The sequence below is a fragment of the Zea mays genome, chromosome 1 (assembly GCF_902167145.1).
Source record: "Zea mays cultivar B73 chromosome 1, Zm-B73-REFERENCE-NAM-5.0, whole genome shotgun sequence".
Taxonomy (NCBI): domain Eukaryota; kingdom Viridiplantae; phylum Streptophyta; class Magnoliopsida; order Poales; family Poaceae; genus Zea; species Zea mays.
This window is the reverse complement of record NC_050096.1, coordinates 19,454,373-19,467,064: the sequence shown is the minus strand read 5'-3', so window position 1 is coordinate 19,467,064 and position 12,692 is coordinate 19,454,373. Positions and strand designations below refer to the sequence as shown.

The 12,692-nt window shown below is 46.4% G+C and overlaps 1 protein-coding gene across 1 annotated transcript; it reads right to left on the bottom strand.

The window, feature by feature from the left end:
* Window positions 1–4,213: 4,213 nt before the first annotated feature.
* On the bottom strand, window positions 4,214–6,151 carry LOC100283435 (homeodomain-leucine zipper transcription factor TaHDZipI-1). Its single transcript, NM_001369664.1, has 3 exons — window positions 5,796–6,151; window positions 5,151–5,572; window positions 4,214–4,981 (listed from the first exon to the last, which is right to left on the bottom strand). The coding sequence occupies exons 1-3, from the start codon at window positions 5,845–5,847 to the stop codon at window positions 4,475–4,477; spliced, it is 981 nt and encodes a 326-aa protein (NP_001356593.1). The 5' UTR covers window positions 5,848–6,151; the 3' UTR covers window positions 4,214–4,474.
* Window positions 6,152–12,692: the final 6,541 nt, after the last annotated feature.

The window sequence follows — 12,692 nt, the reverse complement described above, 5'->3', positions numbered from 1 at the left end:
CTTCCATCAATTAGACTTAACTCTATCATAATAGGAAACTGTGAAGAAAAATGTATTTTATTAAAACTGTTTAATTATTGTGCACTAACACATTTCTATGATTTGTTGTTTTTTTTACTACTTGTAACCAACAATAGTAAAACATATATTTGATATTATTTATTAGGAAAGATGTTAAGCAATCTAATCGTCAGTGAAAAACAACATATAGTATTACCATGTCAACTTGTTTGAATAAAGTTTGTGAGAATGTCATCTTTAAACACATGTGGATTGAGGTGGACATATGTGCATTCAGACAAGAGTTTAAATATATATAAAAACTTGTAGCAAATAACCCTTAGCCGGTGTTTAGAATGGCTCTAGGTTACAGTTTTCCACTGTGGAGCTGTAGTTTATAATATCAATTTAAATAGTTTCAAAAATATTTTTAATCTAAATAATAAATAAAAGGACTTATCTAAATATTTTCTAAAGGCTTACATCTCCAGTTTCACGTTTTCCTAGAGCACTTAATGACCTGCTCTACCGAATTTAATGGAGCTGGAGGTGTCCCAAATAAAACGTTAGACTACCAACCTAATATATTGTTAAAAAAATATTGTGCTTATTTGGTGCTATAAATGTTCGTGTTGGTTATTGTAACGGCGAACGAAATTAAATGGGTTTGACTGACTTAATCCAAACTTGAACCTTAAAGGTACTTTGGCACGGTACGTCTTATGATGATGATAATGATGATGGTTAGATAAAACTAGATGAGGCTTAAACTTTCCAAGAATTGGTTGGAGATAGAATTGCAGGGAGCGTCCCGAAAAGTAGACTCCATGGACGACAAGATGTCACGCCCGAAGTACATTCAGAACACCATCTTGCGCGTTGCGACCAACTTTGTGACTACTAGTTCGGAACTTGCCAGCCGTTGTTGGCTGCTGGAGCCAGGTCGGCACCAGAGCAGCTGAGCCGACATGGTGGTGGTCCTTGGCTGGCTCTGGTTGCATTGCGGTCACAGCAGAGTGCCACACAGATGCGCGACGAACAGCTCAGCCCCCCCTCTCTACGCGTCACCAGCCCGGTCTTCCCGCTGGAAGAGCAGCGTACAGCGCATGACAACTGCGCCGCGCAAGAGACAGCGCAGCAATCCATCTGGACACCGACATGTTCGGCCGTTCCTGAGCGCGCTAGCTCAGTTTCCGATACCCTGCTTCGAACGCTCCAGGAAGAAGAAGGTCCCGTTGCCGTGGGCCAACTCGGCGCTCGCCGTCGTCCCGTTTCGCTCCAATTCTTTCTCAAAGACTCCTCCTCCGTTCGTCCCCGCCAAACGCCAGCACACGGGACTCGCGGAGAAAAACACGGGCCCCGCGACCTTGACGGCACATCAACCGGCCGATGCGTCCGGGGTACGCGACAGCTAATAACTCCATGTGTTCGTCCTTCGTTCGTTCGTTCACGCTCCCGGCAAATCTGCTGAGCATCTTGGTCGCTCTCTCTCCTCTTGCATGGTTTTCCCCCTTGCCGTGGCATGCATATACCCCCCGGCCGCCCACAGTAGTTTCCGCAACTGCAGCTACAGCGCTCTGCCCTCAAATGTCACCGCTACAGGCCTAGTACCGTCCATGATCTGTGGCAAGAAGAAGGCAGTTCCAGACAGACAGAGATAGCTCTGGTTCTACGGCCCCCAGCGGCGTACCCTGCCAGGTTGCGGGTCGCCAACAGGAGCCAATATAAAACTGTGCCCACATGGCCAAGAGGTGGTGGTGTGCCGCGACCGCGAGCCACCTGCTGTCCCTTTCCTCTTACTTCCCGTGACGTCTTCACCGTGTGAAAGAAATAGCGTTAACCGTGACTCGCTCGACCGACGTTGACGACGCCTTCTCGTCTGCGATGCTTGTGCCTGTACTGTTGTACGTGCCCGGCCCTACAGCCGACAACGACGCGTACCAAACCTTGCCAAAACTTTCTCAGGCTCTGATTGGCGCCGCCGGCGACTCCGAGGACTAGTTAGTTTTGGAGTGTCAAAAACGGAGTGGATTAGAAGAGCTAAAATCTACACTTCTTATTAAAAATTAAATAAAAAATTGATTTTAGCTCATCTAATCATCTGTGATTTTTAGGCTTTCAAACTAGCGGATTTTAGCTTCCCAATTTCTTCCGGTTTTTGTGTCCCTAAACTAGCTTTGAGGGTGAGGGAGGTGCATCGACACGATCGGCGGACACTTTTTTCTAAACTAAAGCTGGACTTTTCGGTTTGGCGACTGCCACTTGCAATTTGGAAATGCACTCGGGGCTTCTATAAACGGAAACAGAGCGTCACGGTTCCTGAATTAGAGGCGCCTTTGCAGCCTGCTTTTAATTGGCCATCTTTTCTAAAGCAGGCTGTACAATATTTTCGATGTTTTAGCGACGGTTCGGAGGTTCATATCTTTCTCGAGTTTTTTTTCTTAAAAAAAAAAGCGGATGCGGTTCTGCTTTGTGCGCGGTGGAAGGGGAACATGCCGCCATCCTGGCCAGCCGGGGTAGCCTCGGAATCCAAGCTGCCTCACATGCCATGGATCCTCTCCACTCACACCGCTAGCTCTAGGCCTGGATTGCCAACCATGATTGTTTTCCTAACTAATCTTCATTTTCAAATCACCCAAGTTGTGATATGCCATTCCATAAACAAGTAGTGAAATCTACGGGCTTATAAAAACAAAACGTTTTTATAGTTTTGGACGAAGATTGTATTAACTAAATATCTCCGTTGTTTTAGGTGAATACCGCGATACAATGCACTAGCGAAGAGCATGGCCACCATTCTGCTAACTAAATTTAGCTGATCTAATGTTGATTTCTTACGATCGCCTACTTAGAAGCTCACAAAAATCTTCCCTAACTCAAGTTATATATATATATATATATATATATATATATATATATATATATATATATATATATATATATATATATATATATATATATATATATATATATAAACACAAAAAACTTGTCTCTAACCATCCCCTTAAAAACCCTTAATTTTTTTATAGCCCTTAAAACTCCATCATTTATAACTACAAAAGGGGATTTTTTTTGGGCTCTACATAAACACTAATGTATGACATGTAATTATCTTATCACCCCGACTAAGCCATGTATGTCTTCAATTCTGATGTGAAGTTTTGACTTGGCTGACTATATCATCTTTTCATAATCTTCTCACTTGTTGGCCACTGTCCAAGTAAAAGTGAACATTTTGTAGTCTCATGTGTAGGACTTAACGCTGAAATATTCAAACATTTAGCCAGAGCAACTTGATCGTGCAAAATAGCAGACGAAGCTTGTTGTCATCACATTTGTAGATGAGGTGCCTATGAAGCGTGTCAGAGCTAGCTATCCGCCATATACATCCAGAAAATGAATATGAAGATCGTTCCCGCTGAAAACTTGGCAAGATTCATCGAGCTTTTGGTCATCCATTCACCAAAAGCCATTAATGGTACATTATATAAGACATTGTTCGATTAATCCCGTCATATATGGATTGGATGAGATTAAGAAAAATTGTGAAGAAATTTGACTTGGTTGGAATTTAAATCCACCCAGTGTCACTCAATTCACATGGATTGAGAGCTAACCGAACAAACGTTGGATTAAGGTGTAAAGGTAGAATAGTAAAATATCACTTTATGATCACAAATAAGCTACCTAATATTAACTTATTTTAGTTTATTTATGGTCACAAAGTGATATTTTACTCTCTACTTTTTTACTATAATAATCCAACTTATATAATATAGGAGGGTACCAACACACCCTAAGCCTATTCATCGAGCTTTCGTTGAGTTTTGCAAGGACGGATGTAGTGGTAGAACAGGCGGAGCTTTTGCCCCTCTACCTTCTTCCGTGCTCCCCTTTTAAGCCCTCCCTCCGTTTTTTTTTATTTTTTAAAAGGAGAATGAAGAAGTGGTAGGAAAAGGAAAGGAAGAAAAAAAAAGTGGAAAAAGCAAACCGCTCCGCAGGGCTCTTGTAGTATAGCCTTCGTCGCTCGGCTTCGGTTTTACCTTAACACTAAAATTGTTTTTCTGAAGACGTTAATTTCAAATGTAAACGAGTCAAAGAACATTTATTTTGATTAGAGGTTTGACGTATCTCATCCGGCACCGTAAATTGCAGCCTGCTTACCAGTTTCCCCTTCAGACGCTCTCGTCGCCGATTTGCTGCATTGCATGTTGCATCCAAGTGATAGTGCCGTAGTGGTGCGACAGCCTCTTTTTACATTTACATCCTCTTTTTTTACTAGCCTGGCTCAAGTTATTCCGTTATTGTTACAGGCTACTACTGCTCCTGTTCCCGCCTTTTGCGCTGGATGTCCTCTAGCTTTGGCCACACCACACTCGCCAGGCCAGGTCACTAGACTCCAGTTCCATGCATGTACAAATGCCACCGTAACATCGGTTTTTTTACACTAGCCGTGCAGATCAAAAACCCCTCTTCACTCCCAGCCCTGGATGCCACTCGGGCACCAGTTGAAGTTGAGGCTGGAGGCGTGATCCTCGGAGAAGAACCCCGCCGCGCCGCCGTCGCTGCCGATGAGGTCCGAGCTGGCGAGCCATTCCTCCGTGAAGCCATAGCCGGCGCAGGCCTTGTACGAGTCGAATGGGAACGGGTACTGTGTCGGCCCGTGCTGCTGCCACTTGGTCTCGACGAAAACGGGGGGAGACGAGCAGCCCGTCGGCGCCACCGACGTGTCCAGGAACGGCGCGCCGAGCCCGGCCAAGGCCGGCGGCTCGAACGCCGCGCCGCCGGAGTAGGGCGACGCCTCGACGTCGCTGAAGACCACGCTGGAGTCGCTGTCCGAGGAGCCGTCCTTGCAGGCCCCCGCGGGCGGCGCGCCGGCCGTCGCCTGGCGGCGCTCCTCCGCCGTGTCATTGCCCGTCGTCGCCTCCAGCTTCACCGTGGCTTCCGGCTTGGGCAGCAGCTTCTGCCTCAGCTCCCTTATCTGATAAGAAGCGCCGAGCGGGCGCGCGCGCGCGCCAAAACGACATCAGTGAGTGACGGCAGGTTGGAAGTGGCACCGGACAAGACGCGGAGAGTACGTAGACGGTTGCTGACCATGACCGGCGGTGACATGACATGACATGACAGAGCAAGAGCAGTCGGTTAATTACCTCGGCGGCGAGGGCGTCCTTGTCGCGGCGGAGCGCGTCGCAGTCGGCGCGGAGGGCGTCGTGGCGCGCGCGCAGCGCCGCGAAGTCGCGCTCGAGCGTCTTGGTCTTCCAGCGGGCGCGGCGGTTCTGGAACCAGACGGCGACCTGGCGCGGCTGCAGCGCGAGGTCGCGCGCGATGCGGGCCTTGCGGTCCGGGTCCAGCTTGTTGTCCGTCTCGAAGCAGCGCTCCAGCGCGCGCACCTGCTCCAGCGCCAGGCGCCGCTTCTTCTCCCCGAGCCCGCACGGCGACCGCGCCGCGCGCCCGCCGCCCAGGCCCGGGCCCAGCTCGTCCTCGTCCTCGTCCATCTCGGCCTCGTCGTCGGGCTCCACCTTCCGCGCCGGCGGGGCCTCTTCCTCCGCGAACGCCAGCTTCTGCTTCTCCCCTGCAATTCGCGCGTGCGGTTAGCTACTGGAGGATTCCCCAAAATGAAGGGGGGAGACCCGTTCTTTCTGCAGCTTTGTGGCAGCAAGCTAACCAAATGCAAAAAATGGAATGCAGGCAGAAGCAACACTGATCAGATGTCAAAAGCACGCATACGTACTTTTCTATTCACTAACTACTATACTCCATTTGGTATTCTGTCACGGACATCACGGACGCAATACCTGTTTCTGGGGATTCGCGGCTGGCGGTGGGCCTCTTGGATTGCCTCTTCATCTGTGATCCGCGCTTCGGCAGCTCTGCAAGGATTTGGAAATGGTGGTGATCCTAATCCTAACTAATTATGGGACTGGGGGCGCAGGGGTCTTGGAAAGCAAGATGGCAGGGCAGGAGCCGAGTTGCACGCACAGCACAAAAGAGGGGGGCTTTCCAGCCCTTTTGCTGGTCGGCGGCGACGGCCTGGGCACACTTCGTAAGTCGTGCTCTAAAGAGGAATCGAGTGGTGTGGTGAAGGCCCCCTCTTCTTCCTTGTTGAGCTGGAGAGTGCAGGGCGGACGGGGGAGGGAGAGGGACCAAAGGGGCAAACGACTGAGGCAAGCGCCCATGGGGCTCGTATAAATATAAATACAATAAAAGCAAGCGGCTCGCCGGGCCGGGCACACCCCCCGGTTGGACAGCGCCGCGATGCCATGTGCCCGAGATTTTTGTAGGATCCATGTGTTGTGCTGGCATTGCCGGTTGGGGCCAATGCCGGTTCCTCCGTTTTTAGAAGTGAACCTGGTCTCCCGTTTTCCTTTGAACAATACGAGTTTTCTGCCAAAGAATCAAAGCTGTTAAGAAGCCTATCTTGACACATTCCCGTTCCAGCAGACAAGCTTAGGGCAAAGAAAAATCATTAAACCATTGATTGGTAGTTTGGGAGCCAAAAAAACCGAGAGAATTGAATGGGCTAAATTCCTCTTCTAAGTGTTAGTTTGGAAGTCTAAAATCCGAAGAGGATTGGAGGGGTTAAAATCCCCTCCTTATTCAATTTTGAATAAGAAGTGAATTTTAGTCCCTTCAATCCCCTCCGGTTTTGTGGCTCCCAAACTAGCCTTAAGTATTTTAGTCCGTCCAATCTTCACTGGTTTTGTGGCTCTCAAACAAGCCCTGAGCATAGGACAAGATTAAACGAGAAACTATATTTTCCCTTTCAGCTGTAATCCATGTTAGCAACGAAGACAACGCTAGCTAATCTATAAAAGTTAGTTGGCCAACCTCGGTGAAGATGGTTTATATTGGTGACCGAGGTTGTTGTCACCAAATAGAAGTCTATCTAGGATTCTAGGTATTTTTTCAAAACCGTGCTTATAAATATGATTTTTTTGGTGTGTATGCATGTTGGTGACCGTGTGGTGTTTTTGGTTTTAATTCACTTCTCATTAGCAATATATGGGAAAACAAGTCATGGAAGCATATCTCCATGCTTATGCGTTGGATAGAGTTTTGCTACGAGGAGATCAGAAGAAGTGGGAGATCCAACACGAAATACAACAGGTGTGTACAAGTGAAAAAAACACTAGTACACAGAAGCTCTATAGTGGCGGTTCTAAACATATTTACACTGGCGTTTTTCAGTACCGCCAGTGCTAGGGGTCAGTGGAAATCAGCATTTCCACTGGCGGTTATTTTGGAACCGCCAGTGAAAAGTGCATTTTCACTGGCGGTTTTCTTAACGAACCGCCAGTGAAAAGTGCATTTCCACTGGCGGCTGAATAAAGAAAACCGCCAGTGGAAATGCATTTACACTGGCGGTTTTATAAAGCAAACCGCCAGTGTAAATGCACTTTTCACTGGCGGTTTTCTTTATAAAACCGCCAGTGGAAGTTTTCCCGCCTTTTTTCAAAATTTCAAACAATACTGAATTATATATATATTTATTTACACACACACAAACATATATATATATATCTATATTGATATTGAAAGCAACATGAAATTAAATTCTATCATACATTTATATACATCAAAGTATTCTGTTTACAACCATATATGCTTCATGCATTCTATACATCATAAGTTTTCACCTAAGCTCTAATAACTATCTCGGCTAAGAGATAATCTACTAATTTCTGTTAGTATTCTGAACTCTGGCAAAGCTAATGTCCCGGAAGCATCGTGATATTTTCCTTCTGCGGGAATGACCTCTTTCAATATGAATGTGCAGAGGTCCTCGACTATGCCATACAATGCAGCTTCGGTCAAGTTCTCCGGGTTTCCTCGTTGAAATTGCTGTAAAGGAATTTTATAAACATCATCTATTTATACTCAATAATAACACATTTGCATCTTTAATGACATAAATACATACTTAACTATTACTAATAATACCTTGTCAGGGTTCGTGATGTATCGTCCGTTCACTCTCATGAACTCGCACGCATAGAATCCACATAGGACCGATCCTTGTGGTTGCTTGTGGCACTACATAACGGGAGATTGGTTATTTAGTTGCAACATTGTGTATGATATGTATTCATAAAATCACATACTTACCGGCCAGTGATGATGGATGTCTAGTGGCACGAGTTTTTTCGACAGGTCGTACTTTCCACCTCTCATCTTATAGAATCTATAAGCACTGTGATCTCAAATAGAATCACCATGTTATTCTCAAATTTTAATCGATAAAAGTATGCATGCATAGAAAAGGCTTACAGCTCTAAGATGCTGAGGAATGTTGCATATGTCGAAGGGTCGAAGTTCAAGGAGTCGAGCACCAGCACCTTTCCAACCTTAGGATAAATGAGGAAGCATATCCAGTGGTCCCTGTACGAATCAAATTTGTGATGCATGTGTATTGAAATTATTAATTTTATTTATGCAAAATCACACTTACTTAAAGTTGTACGGGGCCATTATGGCTTCCCTGTCTTGAAATTGAAGCATTGCATGTCCTATGTATGTGGCGTATCGAGCTTCAAAATCCTTCTTCATTTCCTTTATACGCTTCTCAACTTCTTCGTCCGTCTTTCCCCTTATTTCATCGTTGTCTTTCCCGATTCTAAAAGTGTGGCTTTCCTCGGATATAAGTATTGGGTTGAGATACCCAACCCTTTTACTGGCACTAGCATTGGGCTTGGTACCGTAAAGAATCTCCTGCTGATCATGTTGCATTCTGCAAGTCACACGTGCATGTCAGATATTGAAATTTTATACAGCTCACTAATAATAACACACATATGTGGAAGTATGAGCGACACTTACAATGCAAACATCGTTACAAGTTGCACGCCGAGTCTCTGAAGGTTCATCATTAACCACATGTCCTCGAATGTAACAACGGCCTTTTGGTTCGAACCAATAAAAGCATGGTCTGGTATATGCACACTGATGGTGTCGATGCCAACCGATGATGCCCGCATGTACCAGTCACGCAACCTTTTAACACCAGCCGGGACCTTTCTTAGTTTGTCAAGAGGTAGCAGAGGTCTGCCCGGCACATATTTTTTAGGCACGTTTTTGTAATCTGCCTTAGTTGGCTTCTTTATCTTTGCGGCCGTTGCCTCAGCCTTTTTTGCAGACTCCTCGTGCTCGGCCAAATCAACAGTTTGTGACGTGAGGCTCCGTCCAATCCCTTTCAAAAACCTAACTGTGCCAGCAGTAGTAGCTTTACTCTTCTTTTTCTGATACGGGGACACCAATTTTGGTATAGGAAGTTTAGATTTCTTTGATGGCCGTGGATCGTTTGATGGCTGTGGAGAAGGTGGATCCCTTGATGGTGGCGTAGACAGTGGGTCACCAAGAGGATGGGGAGGAGAAGGTGGTGGAGCCCTGAATGGTGATGCTTGTGGCGGAGACGGTGGGTCAGAAAAAGGATGAGGAGCAGCATGTGAAGTTTGAGGAGGTGAGGATGGATGTACAATAGGAACAGCAATTTGAGAAGGCGGAGACGGTTGGGCCTGCGACGCCTGCGACAAATTCGACAAATCAAGCAATTCGACATCCCTTCGAGGCCAAAGGATAAAATTCTTAATAGCTTGTCCAAGTTTCTCGATATCTTCGGGCCCAGGGATGTCTAGCATGTCGTCCTCGTATCCTTGGACGACTGTCGTCACTTCTACTTTGCAATAATCATCTGGAATATCGTTTCCATGGTACTTGCGTCCTGGGATCGCAAGGCCTGTGGCTACTATCTTTGTACGTTTATTGTTAATACCATATCTTATAACCAGTGTGCACGCCACAGGCCTTGTGATGTCATCAACTGGATAACGGTCCTTATTTCCCGTTGAAGCAACAGAGCTTGGTAATGTCGTACAATCTGTGGAAGCCGGCGGTTGAGCTGCTGGAATTATTTGTATCTGTGGAGTGGTCATCTGTTGAACAGACATCGCACTCGCCAACTGTTGCATCAATTCTGGAGGAGGATTCGATAGCATTTGAGACATCATGGCTTTGAACTCTTTCTTGGCCTCCTCCTTAAAATAATCCGCGATCTCTTCCTTGTATCGATCACGTTTCTTGTACAGACCTTCCCACTGTGGTCCGAATCCTTCCTTCCATCCTTCCTTAGACGAGATTCCTCGTACACGACCAGGATGCTCCGGGTTACCGAGACCAGCCGTTAGGATGTCTCTTTCCCTTTGTGGCTTAAAAGTTCCTTCGCTCTGCTTAGCTGCCATTGTATATATGTTTTTTGCCGCTTCTTCGACAATGGGATCATCAAAAGATACACCGGTCTCGGTTTCCCTTGGTTTTCTAGCACGGAGCCAATTTGCCGCCCTTTCACCAAGTTGCTCGGACAGCGTCGGCAACCCTGCAGCCTTCTTCTCGGCGTCTTCTTGTGTCCATTTAGGAAGCTGACGCTTGTAACCACCTGTGCCTAGGTGGTGGCGGTACTTGTTCTTCTTTGATAGTTCTGAATTTGCCTCACTTAGAGATATGAAATCAGGGCTGCTCCTCTGCTCTAGAAATACTGCCCACTGACCTGCTGAGATTTTATATTTTTTGATCGGGTCCAGACCTTTCTTTGCAAACTTTGTGTTCATCTCAGACCTCTAGTTTCGGAAATTTATTGCAAGCTGCTTCATCGTGTATTCCTTCACGAGTTCTTCTGAACCCCGAGGCAGAACGAACCTCATTAATAGCTTATTCCATATTTGATTCTTGACATCATCTGACACATCTCTCCACTGTCGTATTGTTATGTCAAGATTATCTCTAACTAAAAACCCAAGTGCATTCCGAAACTTAGGTAGTGCCTCTTCTGGAGCTAGGGGCTGACCTTTCGGGCTCACGTCTGAGATTTTGTATGTTTTGTCGGGAAATTTGTTCAGCCCCCTGTCACCTCTTTTTCGATCGCTCTGCTTCCTTTTCCTTGATGTCTCGGTTGTTGTCTTGGTCTGTTCCGGTGCGTCTTGGGTCGGCTCTGGTACGTCTTCGTATCGTGCCACGGCTTCTTCGAGTATCGCACGAAATTCAGACACGACCTCCTATTCATGTAATAAAATGCACAAGAGATCATGCATGTGAAATCAGTAGGGTACACATACGAAGCTAAAGATGCGTACTTTTACCTCAGCTTCTCGTGGATCATAAGTAGGGTCACGTTGCAACTCACGGAGAGCGGCCCTATCTATGCTAGTGGTAGGAAAAGGGTCGCTAGGCGTTTCATATCCTTCACTGCTAGATTGTTCTTGAGCAACACTCTTGTCCATGTGCTCGGGCACTAATCCTTGGTCCTTGATCGGAGAACTCATTGAGCTATATATATACAAATACATAAGCAATAATTAAATACATATTAACACATATTAACGTAAGCAATAATTAAATTCATCTTAACAAATAGTATAATTAAATACATCCTCGCGGGCACTAAACCCTTAACCCTAACCCTAACCCAAAACCCTAACCCTAACCCTAACCCTAACCCTAACCCAAAACCCGAACCCTTAACCCTAACCCTAACCCTAACCCTAACTCTAACCCTGACCCACAACCCTAACCCTAACCCTAACCCTAACCCTAACCCTAACCCAAAACCCGAACCCTTAACCCAAAACCCGAACCCTTAACCCTAACCCTAACCCTAACTCTAACTCTAACCCTGACCCAAAACCCTAACCCTAACCCTAACCCTAAACCCTTAACCCTAACCCTAACCCTAACCCAAAACCCGAACCCTTAACCCAAAACCCGAACCCTTAACCCTAACCCTAACCCTAACCCTAACACCCTGACCCATAACCCTAACCCTAACCCTAACCCTAAACCCTAACCCTAACCCAAAACCCGAACCCTTAACCCAAAACCCGAACCCTTAACCCTAACCCTAACCCTAACCCTAACCCTAATCCTTAACCCTAACCCTAACTATAACCCTTAACCCTAACCTTAACCCTAACCATAACCCTAAACCCTAACCATATAGTATCGTATAGTCGTATAGTATCGTGTAGGAAGGGGAGAGAGTCGCATAGGACGTATAGAGAGAGGGAGAGTCGTATAGGACGAGGAGAGGGAGAGAGGGAGAGTCGCATAGGACGTATAGAGAGGGAGAGAGGGAGAGTCGTACGGAAATTATCGAGTTCAGATCGAATTCGGATCGGATCGGATACGTATATTATCGAGTTGTGACGGATAAAATTACAATGTATATATTCAACATACATTTGAACACATATGAATTCAACATACATTTGAACACATAAAATTACAATGTATAAAATTCCTCTCTCTCTCACCCTCCTCTCCCTCTCTCACCCTCCTCTCCCTCCCTCTATCTCTCTCACCATACATTTCAACATACATTTCAACATACATTTGAACACATATGAATTCAACATACATTTGAACACATAAAATTACAATGTATAAAATTCCTCTCTCTCTCTCACCCTCCTCTCCCTCCCTCTATCTCTCTCCCTCTCTCTTCCTCTCTCTTCCTCCCTCTCGGCGGCGGGCGGCGCGTGCGCCCTCCTCTCTCCTCCCTCTCCCTCTCCCTCCTCTCTCTTCCCTCTCCCTCTCCTTCATCTCTCTTCCTCCCTCTCGGCGGCGGCGCGTGCCCTAGGTACTAAAACGCGGCGGCGGCGGCGGCGGCCCGGCGCGGTAGTAGACGGCGGCGGTACAGATTAGGG

Excerpts from the sequence above, each read along its gene's own strand:
- LOC100283435 (NM_001369664.1), bottom strand. The coding sequence starts at position 5,847 with ATGAAGAGGCAATCCAAGAGGCCCACCGCCAGCCGCGAATCCCCAGAA. Across the intron at positions 5,573-5,795 it reads CCGCGAATCCCCAGAAACAG|GGGAGAAGCAGAAGCTGGCG; the intron begins GTATTGCGTCCG and ends CGCGAATTGCAG. Across the intron at positions 4,982-5,150 it reads AGGACGCCCTCGCCGCCGAG|ATAAGGGAGCTGAGGCAGAA; the intron begins GTAATTAACCGA and ends GCTTCTTATCAG.